Source organism: Cladophialophora psammophila (assembly GCF_000585535.1).
Source record: "Cladophialophora psammophila CBS 110553 chromosome Unknown aczJe-supercont1.29, whole genome shotgun sequence".
In the NCBI taxonomy this organism is placed as follows: domain Eukaryota; kingdom Fungi; phylum Ascomycota; class Eurotiomycetes; order Chaetothyriales; family Herpotrichiellaceae; genus Cladophialophora; species Cladophialophora psammophila.
In genome coordinates this window covers 120,674-138,043 of record NW_006912950.1, presented here as the reverse complement: position 1 = coordinate 138,043, position 17,370 = coordinate 120,674, and the positions used below count along the sequence as shown (strand labels likewise).

Sequence of the window (17,370 nt, the reverse complement as noted above, 5' to 3'; positions counted from 1 at the left end):
AGCGAGACTCGGTACGAGACTGGCCTTAGATCCACGAAGCAGCCTCGGACGCCTTGAAGAAGGTTCCCGGGAACAACAACTCTGGTCTCTCATCATGCAGGACTACTGTATGTGCAGGCGTTCTATGTATAAATTTCTTTTGCACGCGAGCCAAACCCAAATGGACGGGGGATTACGCGAACAGAAGATGCGGGCGCACCAGGGCGGATCCTGGCTGTGTGTCTCAACATCTTTTAGCCCTCAGAGGCCCTGGCCAGCCACCGCCAACCGCCTATGCCACCTACCACAACCTTCCACAGACCCTGCTTGGAAGCCTAACCAATCCGCCGCTCCCTACCGAGTGTGCCCTGCCACTTTGTGTCCGCCGTTGGCGGCTGACGGCATGCACTCCCCTGCACTGTAGCACCTGTTTCTGCCAACTCCAAAGGTTCCTCAAGGCCGCCCACCGCCACTGCTGAGAAACGCCAATCCAGCTTACCACACTTTGTATGGTGCATACGTATGCTCAAGACCACTGTCTCTGTTCTAAAGTACTTGCAGTGCATCGTTACCTCCCGTGTATCACTCCTCAGGAACCTGTCTATTGAGAAAATTCTCCGTTTGACAGCTTGTACGAAGCTATTGTATCTCCCGAACCTGTTCATCTCTTTCGCATTCCAACTTTCCCAACTTGATCAAATGTTCCGGTAGCGAAGCCTCAACGCTTACCTCCGCGAGATCCAACTTTTTTCCCATCGACAATCAGGGCCATGGCGGTCAGTTCACCTATACAGCCGCTAGAGAAACGCAGCATACATGTAAATCGATTATCTTCGAGGCAAGGGCCGCCGAAAGATGGCGACGGCGGCAATGCCGGAGGAGGAGGGGGAATGGGCGGTAGTGCTGTGATAATTGGTGTAAGTATTCTACAAGTTCTTGCCGCAGGAACACTTTCTGATGGCTTCAGATCATTGCCGGCGTCGTACTCTTCATCACCGCATGCGTGGTCTTTTACACAATGCTACGGAGATGGAGGGTTCAAGGCAAGAAGCCCAAATATATTCCCACAAAATTTTTGAAGAGCAAATGGCAGACCTGGCAACCTGGCGGAAAATACAAGGCCGTCCGGAACCGAGACCTTTCGTCCACGAACACAGCGTATAATGGGAACGAGATTGATGCTGGAGCGGGAACTGGTGCAGGAGTCGACCGCAACACCAGTGTGCGCAGTGTTATCACACTTCCGGCGTACTCAAGAACACCAAAGGACACAGAACAAGTAATTGGACGAGAAGGCGAAAGAGGTGGTATGGACACTGTTGTGGAGTTCCCGGAGACAGTGGAAGAGGAAGAAACCCGTCGCGAAGACCAAATGGAGTCCTTATATCAGATTCGGTTGGCACGCCGCCGTGAGATTGCAGAACGAGAAGAACGGCGGCGGGAGCGAAGGGAAGCTCGTGAGAGAGGAGATACGGCTCGATTAGAGCAGCTGAGGCGGGAATCACACCAACGTGCAAACGAGAGTACTACTTCCCTCAACGGCGGTGTGAGTGTATCTGCAGCTACCTTGATTGCCGAGCATCAGTCTCGCGGACGAGAACGAAGGGTATCGAGTGTTGCATATGCTTCACTGGGGGAGGTCCGACATGACGGTACGAGAATTCGAGCAAATAGCAATGACTCGGAGCGAGGCGGCCTCTTGAGTGGTGCAGCCCCCATGGGCGAGAATGATGGACGGCCTCGTCTCCTATCGGATGCTACATCGACGCACAGCCGCGGGCGTTCAATCAGCGCAGTGAGTGTATCAACTATGGGCTCCGATGTGGAACCTCAACCGACCCCAGACTCAACCATTCCTGACGACAGCAATCGACGGCAAAGTGACGAGCCCCAAAGCGGTGGCACATCCAATTCTTCTCCGACTGCTAACAGATTTACGCCTGATGAAAGTACAGGGTCAGAAGACATTGGGGAATCACGGATGCCACAACCTTCGGACATTGATGATACCAGTCGGCCGCCCGACTACGAGTTCTTGGACTGGGGCGACGCTCCTTCGTATGAGGCGGCGATCGCTCGTCGCGCAGCAAGCAATGCCAGTCGTGCTGCGGGTATCCCGACCAGAGCTCCCACGGACGCGAGCGTTCCTCCTCAATTGCCACAGCTCAATCTTCCTAGGATTAGTGTTTCTGGGGCTACAGAGCCTAATACGCCTGTGTCGCCAGTAGTGCAGCCGGCTTCTGCATCCAATACTGGGGACATGCCAGTCTCGCCTGTGGCAATGACGAGCATTAATACAGCGGCCGAAAACATGACGACGGAAACCAACTCCAACCCTGCAACTCATGCAAATTGAGTTTTCTATACAACGACACTGAAGGTGATTTCTGGTTTGGTGTCCTCGGACGGATCTGGGGATAGAGCGGGCCCGTGTTCGGAAAAAAGTCTGGCAACAAAGATCTGTCATGGAAAATGTGAGCATGAAATTTATGACGGAGATGTCTCAGTCGGAATATGTAACGCAATGCATCAAAGCACGGCGCTGGGGTATGTCTTGGCCATTTGAGTCGGGAACGTCGGAGAGCAAACAATTCAGCCGCTGTCATCGGTTTTGAACAATATTACTCCTGTAATGGAAGAAATGACAATCTTGTGACTTGATATAGCACTAAATCTCTTTTCCTCCTTCACCTAAGACGTGCCCAACAGGCTTATATCTCGGCTCGTTCATATCAGCAACCATGCACTACAGCCGGTTGATCATATGCAGCGCTAAGTTGATGAGTGCCTCGTGCTTGCCAAAGGAAACGGCATCATCGTGAGAGGTTACGCACACCACTGGAGGCGCGATTCGAAGTGTACGGAGGTAGTATCAACAGTGTTGAAGTACAGCTAAGGCGAAGATGGAATTGATGAATTCTTTTTCCATTCCGGTGATGCTATGGGGGAGGTCAAATGAACCACCATAGTGTAAAAAGTGGTTCGGAGTCTCGTCTCTGCCACCGACTTGACCTGTTTTGGATTTTACTGATTCAACTTTTTGTTCGAATCAGTTTCTCGAAGCTAGACGACAGGAAGAGCCGCCCCCAACCCGGTGCTCTCCTGTGGGAAAGTGTCGACGACACAGACAATGCTATCCTCGCCGTCGAAGGCAACAGCTCCGCCTCGTCTGACAGTTCTTCCGGTCTTTTGTCGGCGTCCAACATCCATTCCTCCGGCTTCGTCTATCGCACAATGCCCTCAAATCTCGTCTTGAACCACTTGATCGCGTCATCCTTAGAGACTTGATGGCTTCGTCCCACCTTGCTCTTGCAGCGTCTTCTTCTGGCAACTCTCGCTCCGGGCCTACCCATGCAGCAGTAAAAATCCATCCCGTAAATCCCAATCGCCGGATCATACTTGATCCCCAAATCGATGTGCTCAGAGATACCGAACCCGAAGTGTCCGGTCTCGCTGAAGTTCTTCTTCCGTAGTTCGTATTCCTTGACTTTCAGGCCGCGTTCGAGGATTTCTTCGGCTTTGGGGCCACGGACGGTGACATGGACTGCAATCTTTTCGTTGCGACGGATGCCAAAAGAGCGGACAGTGTAACGAGCTTTGCCTGTACAAACTTATCAGAACGAGAGGAACAGTTCAAGCGAGGCTCTGGGGCGTACTGTAGACGGGAGTTTGACCCGACAGTTGTTCCAACACCTTTGCAGCACGAGTGAGACGATCACCAGACTCGCCGACCGAAATGTTCAGCACCAGCTTGTCGATGCGCAGCTCCCGCATGGGGTTTGAGCTCTTGTCGTTGCCTTCCGCCATTTCGTCAGAAAATGGAGGTGTTAACGATTGCGACAGAGTACAAGTTTGGAGAGATTTGTGGTGCTAGAAATGAGAAAAAGCCAATTGACGGACTGTTCGAAATTCTGGTGGTGCGTCCGGGGATGTCGCTTGGCGCCGCCAAGAAGCGGAAAATCCTACTAGACCAGATTCGGAGCTTCGGCAACCACTTTTCCTACAAGTATGCTAAAGTCTTGCAACTAGGTCAATCACACGGAACCACACCAGAGACACTACCAGTTCGGGCCTGCTTCGCTTCCTCCTTTGAATAAGCGCTGCAGCCATCGTCTGGCAGGCGTAGTTGAGCTGCGGCTCTAAACTTCGCACGAATCTATTTTTTTTGGGCACAAGTAAACCAGCATTTTACATCGGCGGGGGGGTAGAAGATTAAGTCGCATTCGTGCGCAAAGTCGAGCAAGATGGCGAACAAGCAGGGGAAGATGGTAAATCTTGAGAATATTGTTTCTGCTTTCGGCTATATTGGCTAACTCGTCTCTAGCAAAACCTGGTATACATGGACCCTTCCGACTGCGACGCTCAATGAAAACACTTTCTAACTAGAGTGAACCAGATCAACTACCGTATGCGTGTAACTATGAACGATGGCCGTCAAATGACTGGCCAAATGCTTGCATTCGACAAAGTCAGTTCTACCAGGATCCCTCCATTAGCCTTCTTTGAATCCCCTACCAAAACTGATCCGTTCGCTAACCTCCCTTCTTTTGTGACAGCACATGAACCTCGTACTCGCCGACACCGAAGAATTCCGCAAGGTCAAACGCAAGCAGACCAAATCTTCTGCGCCAGCAGCCCCAGGCTCTGCAGCTGCAGCTACCTCCGTCGAGACCGAAGAGAAAAGAACCTTGGGCCTTGTGATTCTGAGGGGAACGAATATTGTGAGCTGTTCGGTTGAAGGGCCTCCCCCATCCGATCCGAGCGCCAGGTTAGGACAATCTATTCCAGGAGGGGCACCTACAACTCTACAGGCTGGTACAGGTATCTCCAGACCAGCTGGCAGAGGTCTTCCCGTCGGCCTAGGCGGTCCTGTTGCAGGCGTTGGTATGGGTGGACCGCCTCCCCTGGGAGGGCCACCAGGAGGTTTCGGATTCCCACCCCAACCGCCAGGAGGATTCCCAGGCGGAGCGCCACCACCTGGGTTCGCTGGGGCTGGAAGAGGAGGGCCACCTGGACCACCTGGAGGGCCACCCCCGGGTTTTGGAGGACCACCTCCTGGATTTGGAGGGCCACCTGGAGGACCCCCAGCAGGTATGCCCCCAGGATTTCAAGGCGGACCACCGGGCCAGGGACGAGGTTTCCCACCTCCTGGGTTTGGAGGGAGGTAAAGGTGTGTATGCAACTGAGCGTAGGAGGCGACCCACTTCAATTCCGTATCTGCGCATGGGCAGACCGAAAAGGGAAAATATGATCACAATGCAGGCTCAAGAAATAAGGACAGAAAATATGAACAGCGGTCAAGATTACATCTGCTCGGGCGTAATCTACAACAAAGCCGGCAAATTCAGAATTATCGGTGGCTGCCCGGTTTCGTTTACCACACAAGTTGCTTTTGGCAGAACGTTCGGGTAGGCTGTTGTTGGGACTAAGTGATTGGACCCTTGACATGGCGACCGAACTTGAAACTAAAAGGTCAAAGACAACTGTTAACAAAAGGCAGTTGACAGTAACCTCCGGCGACCGGGAAGGAGAAGAGGCGAATCCCGTGCCAAAACACTTGATCTGCAATCACAACTATGCCTCGAGCTCTACAGCAGCAAACAGGCCGCAATGAAGGGGAGAAGGGCAAATGTTCCATTGTAGCTCCAAAGAAAGGGAAGTCGGACGCTTCACAGAAGAAGCAGTGAAATGACAAAAGCAAAAACAAAAACTTCTTCAGTTCTGACTATTATAGGGATGTCTAATCTGTATCCTTAACCAAACAGACGAATCATACCTTGAGAGACATGATCATTGTAGCCCTGGCCTCCTCTTCCATATCCAATGACACGCGCATATTGCACCGTCTAGCTAGCGGTTGAATTCCCAGGCCCTTGCTTTCTTCAAGTTCGGCTCACATCGACCCCTTGAATTTTCCCCTTCAACTATCTAACGACCTTTTGCTCGTCGTCCGCTATCTCTGTCGTATCTTGATTCCCGACGTCTTTCACCTATGCTTCGTAGCCTTTCAAAGTCTTTTCATACAACCTCACGGCATCTTCTTTCCTCTCCATGGCTCGATATATGTCCGCCAGGTCCAATGTCGCTTTCCAAGTGGAAGGATGCTGTGTTCCAAGCACCTTCTCAAACCCCTCAACGGCTTTCTTTTGCACTTTAGTGGCGTCCTGGAAACGCCCAAGGGGGAGGTATACACAAGATAGATAATCTAGTGATTTGCAGCCCTCGACTTCCCCGTCAATGCCCAATTTTCCAAACCCTGAAACGGCTTTATTCTCCCATGTTAACGCGTCCTGATAGCGGCTTGCGCGATAAAATAGTGAAGCAAACCTCCGGACACTCATGAGCGGATCAAGGTGATTGGAGCCGAGATTTGCTGTCTGCATTTCCAGAACCCGCTTATAGGTTTCAATGGCGGGGAACAACCTGTCTTGCACCTCTCGCGTGTTGCCGATACACATCAAGGCACCGAGGTACTGTTCATCATCGCCAGAGTGGAGCAGCTCCTCAAGGAAAGAGAGGGCCATTTCGGTATTGCAGAGTTTCATGTGACAGGCTGCAACCTCAGTGATGCAGAAGCGTCGCAGGTTCCAAAAGTCCCCCTCTTCTTTGTGAGATGTGTTTTCAATAGCTTCGAAGGTCGGCCATGTAGAGGTTGAGTGCTTCCTGGTACCGGTGCTGTTCTAGATGCACGTCGGCAAATTTGCACAGAATTGACAACGACTTCAGGTTGTCCTTGTTGAGACGTCGCTGTAGCAAGTCAAGGGTTTTCTGATACTCTCGAGCGGAGTCTGGGTGACGATTACTCTGCAAGTGCAAGTCGCTCATTTTGTCGAGTACCCTCTCCATGAGCCAATGGTCGTCTCCCAGATTGGCTTTACATTCGTCCATCGTCTTCTGATACAGTTCCAAGGACTCATTCAGCTTAGCTTGTCGAGAATAAATCAGTGCCATCCTTCTCATCGTCGCAAGGCGTGCTTCGGGAGCGGCCTTATCCTCCATGGCAAGGATTCGTCGACTCCAGGCCAACGATTCTTCATACATTCCCTTATTAAAGCATGCCAGGGACAGTTGAAAGAGATTGAAGCTGCAATCCCCAGGAGTGTCCGCGGAAGATTCCTGCTGAAAGGCTATCACCCTTATGAAACAGCTGGATTGAAGTAACCCAGTCTTCGGTCTTCATACAACATCTTGCCACCTGCTCGGCAGCGTGGAGAGTTGCTTTGTCATTAATGCCATATTCTTCTTCCCGAATGGTTAGAATCTTTCTGTGCCAGGTAAGGCCTTGAGGATAGTCTTCAAGCACGAAATAACACGATGCCATGTTGGACATCGTTACAAGCCCAGCAGTCCCAGATTCAGGTTTTTGATGTTAGATTCGCTCAAATGCTTAACTGTAACACGTAAATGTCTCTGTTAGTCAGTCTGAATCCCCGTAAGCAGAAGCCAGATCAAGAGCGACGGATTTTGTCAAAGAATGAGTGCGGCCGAGACCCTTCTCTCTTCCTTCCAACGCACGCCGGAGGTATGGAATGGCTTTATCATATTTCTTCACGTGTTGGTATATCTTGCCAACTCCTTGTTCTGAGTTCAGAGTCGGACCATAGTTAGGACCGAACGTTGCAAGTCTTCGGTCCAGGACCTCCTGATGAAGCTCCAGCCACACCTGAAGCATTGATTTTGCCTGATGAACTGCTGGAAGTTGTACTTTGTCGAAAGGGTATTGCTATGGTCTTCCCCGTATCGCCTCTTATAACCATTGACGGCCCTGAGAAGCAAATCGCAAGCGGTTATTTTGTCTCCTTGAGCCTTGTAGACGGATGAAATCGCCACTACGGATGAAAGAGTTTGCGGATGGTCACCATCAAGTTGCATCTCACGACCCATCAAGGCTGCGTGGCAGTGGTCCAAAGCATTGCCAAGGTCTTCCATCTCCTCATATGAAGGAGCCATCCTATGGGTTGCGTTCAAAGTCTGAGGATGATGTGGGCCAAACACTTTAGTATGTCCGGCGACCACATCTTGAAACTAGCCTATAGCATTTTTGCCGGTCATTGCTCCCATATGCCACGGCAAGCTCGCACATCTTTGCGAGTCCGTCTGGGTGTGTCCTTCCCAGTGCTGCACTCAAGTCTTCCAGCTGTTTGCGACATCTCCTGGTCAACTCGACATCGCTCTTACCCAGAAGAAAACCATCCTCATCTTCAAACTCCAGTTCGTTGTCCAGAGTTTCCGCTTCAGCGACAATTAGACCCTGTTGCTCTCTATGAATCGCTTGAACTGCGGCATATACTTGTTTCACGAGGCCATGACCTCCTCTTACCTGTTCTGCCTGATCTATGACAGCATTATATTCGGACAAAGCGTCATCGATGCTTCTCTGAGACCATTTCACCTCTGCAATGTGCAGGTGAACAAAAAGAGCAGGATTGACTAAGCTCTGTTTAGAGATCCATACGCTGAGCGGCCAGCGTAATATTGTTTTGCAGCTCCTTCATGTTGACCCAACTAATGTTGCATTCTTGCCACCTTGGTTGCGGCTGCGAGAGTGTACGGATGGCAATTACCGAAAGTGGAATTCCCCATTCGACCTTCAAGGGAAGTCTGATAGCAAGCCAGCGCCTCTGACCATTTGAATTAGATCTCGTGCACCTAGGCAGTGACCTCCAAAATATTGAGTGAGGTTGGGTGGGTAAGGCCTAAATCTGTTTCTCGTGTTGTTAGCGCCTCGTGGAAATGCCGAGGAGCCTCTTCAAAGAGACCAGCATCACGATAAGCATTGCCCAAAGCAAGAGCTGCTGCGGCTGTTTCAAGACTGGTAAGACCCCTAGCCACAGTCTCTGCTGTCGACAATGACGCTACGAAAAACTTTAGATTCTGATCTTGTGCTTGTGTAAGGCCTTGGGCAATTTGAGCTGTCTTTGACGAAGCGTATGGTTTATGTGCCAGTTGAATGTTTTATCCGGAAGATGCTTTTAGGAGCGAAGGAATCCTCTTTCTTGCAGCAGAGGAGGAGGTAGAACTGGGGAAGGGTTTGTCGCTATAGATCCATTTCTTGAATGAATTGGGTTGGTCTGCACTTCGATGGCGGAATCCGCAACAGACAAAGCATCAGCGTCTGGAGCAATTTACTGCTTTCCACGCCATATAGATTCATCTGTTATGTTGATTGTATCTGTGACTGGAGGTAAGCTGGCCTCCCACAGCTTGGTCAAGGCTTCGAGCTGAGAATTGAGATTGCATATCTGTGCTTTGATTTCTGCAGTCTCTGCTCTGATCTCATCGGTAGCAGTCCTTATATTTGCAGTCTATGACCTGATTGCAGTGTCTTCGGCGCTGATTACGACGTAATCATATTATACAGAACTGTGAAACATAACGGACCCAGTGAATAAATCAAATACCGAGGACAATGCATCGCGTCGATCCTGCAGACGGAGCAAGAGGACTTGCGTGGATTTCTCGTTCCACTGACAGCGTGTGTGAAGACACAGGGTATACGCCATCCCCCCTGTATCCCCTTCATCCCCTGGAGGTTGGAATCCCTCGATTCTTTCATGTAATTCTGTCAATGTTTTATGCGTATCTGCAACAACATCAAGTACCCGCTGGCATAGGTGTTCCTTCCTTCAAACCGGTCCGGCTGAGAGGCGAGCGCCTTCAGCCGCTCGACGGCATCGAATGTATATCTGAACTCCGTTAATAAATTCTCAATGCCCGCAGGGACGTCCGAAGAGGAAATAGACGAGATTGCACGTGTTATTACAGCCCCAGTCTTTGCTATAGCAGAATCAGCAGAGATGTCATGAGGCTGAAAAGCTGCACATACCCGAGGCAAAGATCGAAACGGTCGGAGAGACTCGATCCATGACTAAGTTGTTGCCATTTGTCACAGGGCAACGATAGAATTGTGTGTCAGAATTGAACTCGGGGGGAGAGAAGCGAGTAAACAGACGGCAGAGCATCAAAACCGGTTCTCGAGCGTGCTCTCCGTCAGCCGAGGGACTACCAGTGAGAATCATGTTAGACTTTCATGGATGTTCCTCTTGTCCGCCTCATGCCGGTCTCAGCCTAGTTGGCTGTGTTCTTGAACGAGGAAAGCCTCCATAACCACCTGCATGCAGAAGAGGAAAGGGGGAAGTGGCGTGGGGAGCTGCACAGCCTCTCCACGACGGGGCTGGTTCAAAGAGTGTTATTCTGAAAGGGCTGCATTCGGTATATTTGGCATTACATCCCATTTGCGGATCGAGGTAGACTCGACTGATGAGCGCAACGGCGTAGGCCGGCCCTCGCATCTTTATCGAGCTAACGAGAGACTCTCAAATCATGCAGCCAGGAGGGGTGCGAGGCGTCAATATTGACTTCGGCATCTAGTAGAGGGTCTAAGCAACGGCCACGGGAGTACCTCGTAACAAATACCCATTCAGATGTTCGCGGTCGAAAAGGTTTCCCACTCCTGTTGCAGCCGCAGATGCTTGAGTCCTCGTATGGCAGGAACTTGGAGCTTGGAAGTCGAAGTCGAAGCCAGAAATGCACTTTTCGATCTGCATGCGTTGCCGTACTACTCACGCTTGGCAAGTTTGACGGACCGCAAACTATTTCTCCTCGACACCGCGAGGCTGCTACTTTGTGCAGATAGGAGAGGGCGAAACGTACTCCGTATTGAGCGACTTCCTCGTCTTACACGCGGAATGCCTCCCCCAATGAAGCGCCGGCGAACAGAGCCCACTGTTGTTGAAGAAATTACCTTTGATCCGACTGCGCGTCGTGAATTTCTGACCGGATTCCACAAACGCAAGTTGCAGAAGGCGAAGCAGGCACGAGAGGCTGCTGAACGGAGAGCAAGAGTGGAAAGAGTTGAAGAGCGGAAGAGAGTAACGGTCCCCTGATCAAGCTTTACAAATTTGCTGCGCTGACAAGCCTACCAGCTGCGAGAACAGAGAAAGGCAGAGCTCGAAAGACACGTCCAGGAAGTTAACGCCATATTGAGGCCGCCGTCTGATCCAGATGAGGAGGAGGTTAAGGAGGGGAGTGAAAAGAACTCAGAAGAAGAATGGAGCGGTATCTTGGACTCGGAGCCCCCTTCCCTCAATCACGAGACAGAATATATCGACGAAGAGAAGTACACAACAGTGACAGTCGAGGCGATGAATGTTACGAGAGAAGGTCTGTTCAAGGCAGAGCAGCGGCCGAACAAGGATGGCGGGGAAGAGAGGGGAGAGACCACCACAAGGTTAGAAGGTGGTCAGTCGGAGAAGCAAAAGCGCCAATGGTCAAGAGACCGTCCAAAGGACACAAAAAAGCGCAAGAAGAGGAATTTCAGATACGAGAGCAAAGCAGAAAGGAAAGAGGCACGCACAAAAGAGAAAGCCAAAAACCGAAAACAGGCTCGAGAACGACGGGGTGATCAACGATAATGCTATTCTGGATTCTCATTCAAGACTTTCAAGCTCGCCTTTGGGTGTGCCCTTTATCAAATGCCCATGGTATCGTAGGTATGGTCGTGGTCTATGCAGTGTGCTTAACCGTGCACTTGCCAAACACAATGGCCAACACCAGGTGTCTCGTCCAATTTAGATATTGCCCATGCTTTGCTCCAACTCCTGCAGTTCCTTCTGCAGATCTGCATGCTTCTTGGCCATTTCCTCGTACTTGTTCTCCCACTCATCGCGCGCCTGCTCCAGCGCTTGAACTTTGCGCTCGAAGTGACCAGCTTTGACATCAGTTTGACGAAGCCTAGCACGGGGTTGTTAGCAGGAATCATCCGTCAAACTAGGCCACGCATACTTCTCGTTGGTCTCTCTCAGGGTCTTGTCAGCCTGCTCAGCTTCCTCCTCGAGAACTTGGAGTTTTCGCTGAAGAGACTCAGTCTCGCTGCTATGTTGTGCCGACTCGCCGGCAAGAGCCTTTGCCTCTTTGATGCCTTGCTCGAGTTTCTCAACTTCGGCCTCGAGAAGTTGATTGCGGTGGTTGAGGGACGTGATCTCTTGTTCTTTCTGGAGGTTGTCTTGTTCGAGAGCCTTGACTTTCTGCTTGAGCTCCTCTGCTTTGGCCGCGTTCTCATCCGCCTCGATGCGGAGAGAGTTCATTTTCTGTTGGAAATTAGCGAAAACAGCCGCCATGGTGGGCGGGTTGAGGATGGTGATTGACGAGTGAGGAGGATGCGGGATTAATTGGGTATCGGGAGTGAGGGATGAAGAAGGATCCGCCTTATTGGGAACACGGCTGCAGTAGTCAAGTAGAAGTGTGATTCATCGACTGTGTTCTGGCAGAAGGCAGTCCCCAGTGAATTGCGTGGTGCCTGGCAGGAGCACGAGGGGAAGGTTGCAGGTGCAGTCGTGATAGGGACGTACCTCCTTGATTCGATCCATGGTGAATCTTCCAAAGGCTAGGGGTTGCCGAAGTCGAGGTTTGGCAGAAAATTAGATAGGAGCGAGCAATTGCGAGTTGGCTGATGTTATAGATAAATGATACTTGTTCATAGGAAAGGCTCAACTGGCGGTCACTGCTGCATTCGCTAAGAGTCAGCTGCGGGATAGAGGGGGAAGTCATCGGTGATCAAGCCAATGGCATTCGGCGCCTAAGGGTGAGGCTTCGTGAGCTTGGGGCATCGCTGTTTGCGTTCTAGGCCGGTTTCAGGTTCTAACGGTTCAATTGAGCACTGTTGGCACCACCAGGAGCCTCCCGGAACACGTTGCTGGGGGCAACCGCGTCAACAATTCGACCCCTATGTCTGCGCTTCTGGCAACTGAATCAATCACCAACAAACTCGACAGCGCTAGAGTGCGGCACAAATGATAATCAAGACTACCTGGACTATTCGATAAACACTCCGTATCAGCAATGGCAAACATATTAGCCGCACAAGATCAAGAAAACCTCATCCACGCCCAGCAGACCACAGCTGCAGGAAAGTCAATGAACCAAAGCGCGTGGTCCCTGCATCCAAAGACACCAGGAAACTTGAAGACTCCTTTTCGACCAGCTAAAAACGATGAGAATCTACCCGTCAACTTCAACGGACAGAAGGCTGTGGGCAAAGAGGGACCGAGCAAATTAGACAGGAGTACCTTTGTTACACCCTTGGTTCCGCGCAATCGAGCACCTCTTGGAATAAAAACAACCAACGCGAAGGCTTTCCAGACACCTGCCCCCCTTCCTCTGACAACAAAGAGGCTTGGAACAGTCCAAAAGCACTCCACAGCTCGTCGTTCGGGCAGATCTAAGATCGCAATTGCTTCTTCTGAACCAGTCGATGGCAACTTTCCGGTAAAGAGGGCCTCGGAGGAACAAGAACCAGATTTTGGATATGCACCTCCACCACCAACTGAGCTACCAGATCCTCCGATTGAGTTCGACGAAGATCCACTACTTACTGAGGAGCTGCGAGCCGGCTACGGAGTTGGATATCCGTGTAACTCGCCCAAAGACGAGATCGGAATGTCACTGCGCCTCAAAAAGGAAGAGGAAGAGTGGCTGCGTTTCGATACCGAACGTGTTAAAAAAAGTCTCGAGAGCATGGGCGAGCTTGTATTTCCAACACTCACTAAACTCAACGCACAGGTCGACAAGATGATCGCAGCAGGACCAAAGAAGAAACGGCCTGAGCTCTCAAGGGTCGACACCATGCAAGCGAAGTCTGCTGCTGCTGCTCTCTCCGCCTCACAGGCGCATCTGCCTGCAGCTACAAGAAAAACTACTCAAGCGTCGGAGCAGAAGAAGAAAGGAATTCTTCTTGTCACGAAAGCCAAACCGTCGACTCTCCGGCGGCGCTCGCCATCATCCCGTACTGCTCATGCGGCTGTGTCTAGAAACACAATTGGGTTTCCCAAAGCAAAGAAGGCTCCTTCCATCATCCCCAGAAGTGCTGAAACCGAGAGAAGCCGAATTGCCACAGCTTCCAAGCCCATCAAGATCGCCCAAGCGTCGATCCACCCACGCGACTTTCGTGACTTGTATGGCTCACCGCCCGAAGACAGTGATATGTGGTTCAGACTCAAGCAATACGAGTTGCTAGAGCAGGACATGGCGAAGGAGAGGGGCGATGATCTCGCGCATGACCTGTTCGAAACCGACTTCTTCCCTTTTGGAAACGCAAAGCTGGACGATGAAGATTTTCAATTACCTACGCCTGAATGAATTAGATGCTCTGTCGGTCCCTGTTGAGGGAGTAGGGTTTCCTTTGATCAGAATGTTTTATGATACTCGACGATTCATGATATTGATACCCACCCTGGGATAGACATTTTCAAGGCGTTGGAAGGGTCAGCGTGCAAGAGTCTACTTGTGGACAGCGCCAGCCAAGCAGCATGGAACAACCCTTTGGCATTATGGATGAAGACTGTATGAGACCCATTCTGTACAGGGAGCGCTTTAGAGCTATTTAATGTTTGAGGCGGGCTTTTGTTGCTTGGGCAAACGCAGTTCTACTGCACCTCACTCCTCTATCTGTCTGAATCTCTCGACTTCCCTTGACATTGTCGTTCATAATCACCCTTGAGCACCAGCCAGAGACGCTGTCACCGTGTCTCGCCTCACGGCAACTCATCCACACCGCCATGAACGCCGCCATTAGTGGCTGCCTGAGCAAACTCCTTGGACGGCTCCGTAACTTTCATATTCCACCCGAACTGATCCTTTACCTTGCCCATTTGGATACCCTTCAACGTGCTCAACAGCTGCGCGCAGACCAGCCCCGGATCCAGCTTCTCGTTGACCGGATATTCGAATCTATCTCCCTTGGATTTCATTGTGATGCTTTTAATGGGCACCAGACTGGCCGCGGTACCGGCGGCCATGATTTCGGTAAACTGAGAGAGTTCACTATAGTCAATCCGACGTTTCTCGACGCCGTAGCCGAAGATGTCTTTGGCAATTTGGCAGGCAGATTCCGACGTTACGGACTTGATGACATTTTTGGAGTCGGGCACCACAATCGCCGTCTTGTCGCCGTCTTTCCGCACGCCCAAGAATCCCGAGGTGGAGAACTCGTCGATCTCGGAGCGTGTCTTGCTGTCCAAGTGCAAGGTGATGCCGTACCCTTGAGATCGTGCCTTTTCGCTGTGCCGCAACACGGGCGCGTAGTTACCGCCCACTTTTGCACTGCCCGTTCCCTCCGGCGCCGCACGGTCAAAGTCTTCCAAGATCAAGGCGTCCACGGCATGCACGCCGTGGTAGACGCCTGTCGGCATCACAAATACGACAAAAGTATACTCGTCTGGTGGATTCAGCCCCAGTTGCGCACTAGAGCCGAACAATAATGGACGAATATACATGGCAGCACCGGTCTCATGAGGAGGGACAAATTCGGCGTTCATGCCCACAGCCAAATTCACACATTCCAGGAAATGTTCCTCGGGCACAGGGGGGATAGAGATGAACTCGGCAGAACGTTGCATGCGTAGAGCATTCTGATCTGGACGGAAGATGGTAATGGAACCGTCTGGTTGTCGGAAGGCCTTCATGCCCTCATAGCACTGGACACCGTAGTTAAGGCCGGGGGCCATGCCATGGATTGAAAGATGAGGAGAAGTGACGAAACGTGGTTTACTCCATTGTGGTGTGGGAGAGGAATAGCGGAAGGTGGATTCAACATGTCCGTTGACTTCGCGGACTTTGAAGCCGACGTTGCTCCAGTCTGGACCATATGGTTAGCAGAGTCTCTACATAGAAGTTCTTGAATTGATTCGTGCCCAGGAAAGGAGGGAGGGAAAGAGGCGTACCAATTGTGCTCACGGGTGGAGGAGGGAAGGGAGCCATTTGGTGCTCTGGCTGCTCTTTTGTCCCTTTTGCGCTTGCGGCTCGCTCAATTGCAATCTGAGTCAACTAGAACTCACTGTATCGGTTCTAGAATGTGCACAAATACTAGAACCCTGTATTGGAGGTGGGAAGTGGGTAGATATTGGTGGGCAGAGTCACAAATATGAGTCGGCACAAGGCTCTCTTGGATAAAAGTAAAAAATAAAAAAATTAAAAATTAAAAAAATCTTCTCCCACCCGGTAGGATCCCGAACTTGAGGTCACAAATTCCAAGACCGTAAGCAGATGTCCGTAAATCTTTCTGTCCGGTGGTGTGGCAATTGAATAGCGGAGGGCTATTGTATTGTGCCAGCTCAAGCAGGAGGAGGACCAGTGAGACGAGTGTTGCACTCTTCTGAATTCTGTTCCACTACTGTCTGGCGAGCGAGATCGGAGCACGTCTGGCAATAATACTGTACCTCGTGCATAACAGTCGATGCTGCTGCTTTAAACTGCGGCGCAAGGTGGCTGAACCCTGAACCCCGGATTTTCCGAGTTTCTCGAAGAATGAGGACAAATTATCGGGACCAAGTGTGCGTTGCTCCTCCGTACACTGGGCTTCCCAATCTGGCTCGTTGGCTTACTGGCACAGACCCGTATGAGACATCACCTGAGTCCCTGGAGCAACTGCTAATACGAGTGTCTCGTCTGCCGCCATCGTCACACATCGGCATTGCTCCGTTTTTTGGTCTCTCGTGTGCTTTATCGTGGCTTTTTGAGCAACAGTTCTCTCTGATATTTCCACTCAGCATTTTCTAACATGCCTCGAGGCCCGCCTCCCTTCATGGTGCTCCTGTCTGCCATTGCTCTCTTCGTATGGTATGTCGTCTGGACACGCGATCACGAGCGGTCCATGACCGCTCTGTCCCACGCCAACCGCTTTCAACACTCGTTTCCGCCAACAGACGTCGCAGAAATTCCAAACGTAATAGCCACTCCCGAGACCTTACACGGTGACCACGTCATGGGCAAGCTCGGAAATGAAACCCTCAAGGCAGAACTCGGCCGCGCAGCGTGGAAAGTCCTGCACACTACCATGGCGCGGTTTCCGGACAAGCCGACGCAAGACGAGAGCGATGCCCTCAAGAGCTACATTTACCTCTTCGCCCGCCTGTACCCGTGCGGCGAATGTGCAGAGCATTTCCAACAGATCCTCAAAAAGTATCCTCCACAGACGTCTTCGCGTTCGAGCGCGGCAGCCTGGGCTTGTTTCGTGCATAACGTGGTGAATGAACGTAAAGGCAAACCGATTTTTGACTGCGCCAACATCGGAGATTTCTATGACTGCGGCTGTGCAGATGATGAAAAGGAAGAGATGGCCAAGGCTGGAGCGAAGAGTGAGGTTATTGCTGCCCATGGGAATAGCGCAAAGCAAGAACCCGTGGAGATTGAGGTTGAGGGAGAAACAAGGGGCGGTTGAAAACATTGCTTTGTACATTGGGCGGACCAAACCATGGACACCTTATTTTCTGGGTACATCACTACACAATCAAGGTGGAAAATCTGCCCTCTCATCCTGCATTCCTGCGGTCGATGTCAATGCAGCGCCTCGCAGCGACTATCCCTGATGACCCCGTCAACGCGATGATCTCTCCC

At 51.3% G+C, this 17,370-nt stretch overlaps 11 protein-coding genes across 11 annotated transcripts; 5 read left to right on the top strand and 6 right to left on the bottom strand.

Moving 5' to 3' along the window:
• Window positions 1-749: 749 nt before the first annotated feature.
• Window positions 750-2,335, top strand: A1O5_11857 (uncharacterized protein; the record flags this gene model as incomplete). The annotated part of the gene is made up of 2 exons (XM_007752427.1): window positions 750-896; window positions 947-2,335. The coding sequence occupies 2 exons, from the start codon at window positions 750-752 to the stop codon at window positions 2,333-2,335; spliced, it is 1,536 nt and encodes a 511-aa protein (XP_007750617.1).
• Window positions 2,336-3,203: 868 nt separating this feature from the next.
• Window positions 3,204-3,786, bottom strand: A1O5_11856 (60S ribosomal protein L11; the record flags this gene model as incomplete). Its single annotated transcript, XM_007752426.1, has 2 exons — window positions 3,204-3,580; window positions 3,636-3,786. 2 exons carry the CDS (start codon window positions 3,784-3,786, stop codon window positions 3,204-3,206), a joined length of 528 nt encoding a protein of 175 aa, XP_007750616.1.
• A 613-nt stretch (window positions 3,787-4,399) lies between these two features.
• A1O5_11855 (small nuclear ribonucleoprotein B and B') lies at window positions 4,400-5,147 on the top strand (the record flags this gene model as incomplete). Its single annotated transcript, XM_007752425.1, has 2 exons — window positions 4,400-4,447; window positions 4,536-5,147. 2 exons carry the CDS (start codon window positions 4,400-4,402, stop codon window positions 5,145-5,147), a joined length of 660 nt encoding a protein of 219 aa, XP_007750615.1.
• Window positions 5,148-5,969: 822 nt separating this feature from the next.
• On the bottom strand, window positions 5,970-6,503 carry A1O5_11854 (uncharacterized protein; the record flags this gene model as incomplete). Its single annotated transcript, XM_007752424.1, has 1 exon — window positions 5,970-6,503. The coding sequence occupies one exon, from the start codon at window positions 6,501-6,503 to the stop codon at window positions 5,970-5,972; it is 534 nt and encodes a 177-aa protein (XP_007750614.1).
• Window positions 6,504-6,600: 97 nt separating this feature from the next.
• A1O5_11853 (uncharacterized protein) lies at window positions 6,601-6,978 on the bottom strand (the record flags this gene model as incomplete). The annotated part of the gene is made up of 1 exon (XM_007752423.1): window positions 6,601-6,978. One exon carries the CDS (start codon window positions 6,976-6,978, stop codon window positions 6,601-6,603), a length of 378 nt encoding a protein of 125 aa, XP_007750613.1.
• A 997-nt stretch (window positions 6,979-7,975) lies between these two features.
• Window positions 7,976-8,474, bottom strand: A1O5_11852 (uncharacterized protein; the record flags this gene model as incomplete). The annotated part of the gene is made up of 2 exons (XM_007752422.1): window positions 7,976-8,373; window positions 8,435-8,474. The coding sequence occupies 2 exons, from the start codon at window positions 8,472-8,474 to the stop codon at window positions 7,976-7,978; spliced, it is 438 nt and encodes a 145-aa protein (XP_007750612.1).
• Window positions 8,475-10,667: 2,193 nt separating this feature from the next.
• A1O5_11851 (uncharacterized protein) lies at window positions 10,668-11,393 on the top strand (the record flags this gene model as incomplete). The annotated part of the gene is made up of 2 exons (XM_007752421.1): window positions 10,668-10,850; window positions 10,905-11,393. The coding sequence occupies 2 exons, from the start codon at window positions 10,668-10,670 to the stop codon at window positions 11,391-11,393; spliced, it is 672 nt and encodes a 223-aa protein (XP_007750611.1).
• A 156-nt stretch (window positions 11,394-11,549) lies between these two features.
• A1O5_11850 (uncharacterized protein) lies at window positions 11,550-12,098 on the bottom strand (the record flags this gene model as incomplete). Its single annotated transcript, XM_007752420.1, has 2 exons — window positions 11,550-11,712; window positions 11,764-12,098. The coding sequence occupies 2 exons, from the start codon at window positions 12,096-12,098 to the stop codon at window positions 11,550-11,552; spliced, it is 498 nt and encodes a 165-aa protein (XP_007750610.1).
• A 721-nt stretch (window positions 12,099-12,819) lies between these two features.
• On the top strand, window positions 12,820-14,115 carry A1O5_11849 (uncharacterized protein; the record flags this gene model as incomplete). Its single annotated transcript, XM_007752419.1, has 1 exon — window positions 12,820-14,115. The coding sequence occupies one exon, from the start codon at window positions 12,820-12,822 to the stop codon at window positions 14,113-14,115; it is 1,296 nt and encodes a 431-aa protein (XP_007750609.1).
• Window positions 14,116-14,510: 395 nt separating this feature from the next.
• A1O5_11848 (branched-chain amino acid aminotransferase) lies at window positions 14,511-15,735 on the bottom strand (the record flags this gene model as incomplete). The annotated part of the gene is made up of 2 exons (XM_007752418.1): window positions 14,511-15,613; window positions 15,699-15,735. The coding sequence occupies 2 exons, from the start codon at window positions 15,733-15,735 to the stop codon at window positions 14,511-14,513; spliced, it is 1,140 nt and encodes a 379-aa protein (XP_007750608.1).
• Window positions 15,736-16,534: 799 nt separating this feature from the next.
• Window positions 16,535-17,194, top strand: A1O5_11847 (uncharacterized protein; the record flags this gene model as incomplete). The annotated part of the gene is made up of 1 exon (XM_007752417.1): window positions 16,535-17,194. The coding sequence occupies one exon, from the start codon at window positions 16,535-16,537 to the stop codon at window positions 17,192-17,194; it is 660 nt and encodes a 219-aa protein (XP_007750607.1).
• Window positions 17,195-17,370: the final 176 nt, after the last annotated feature.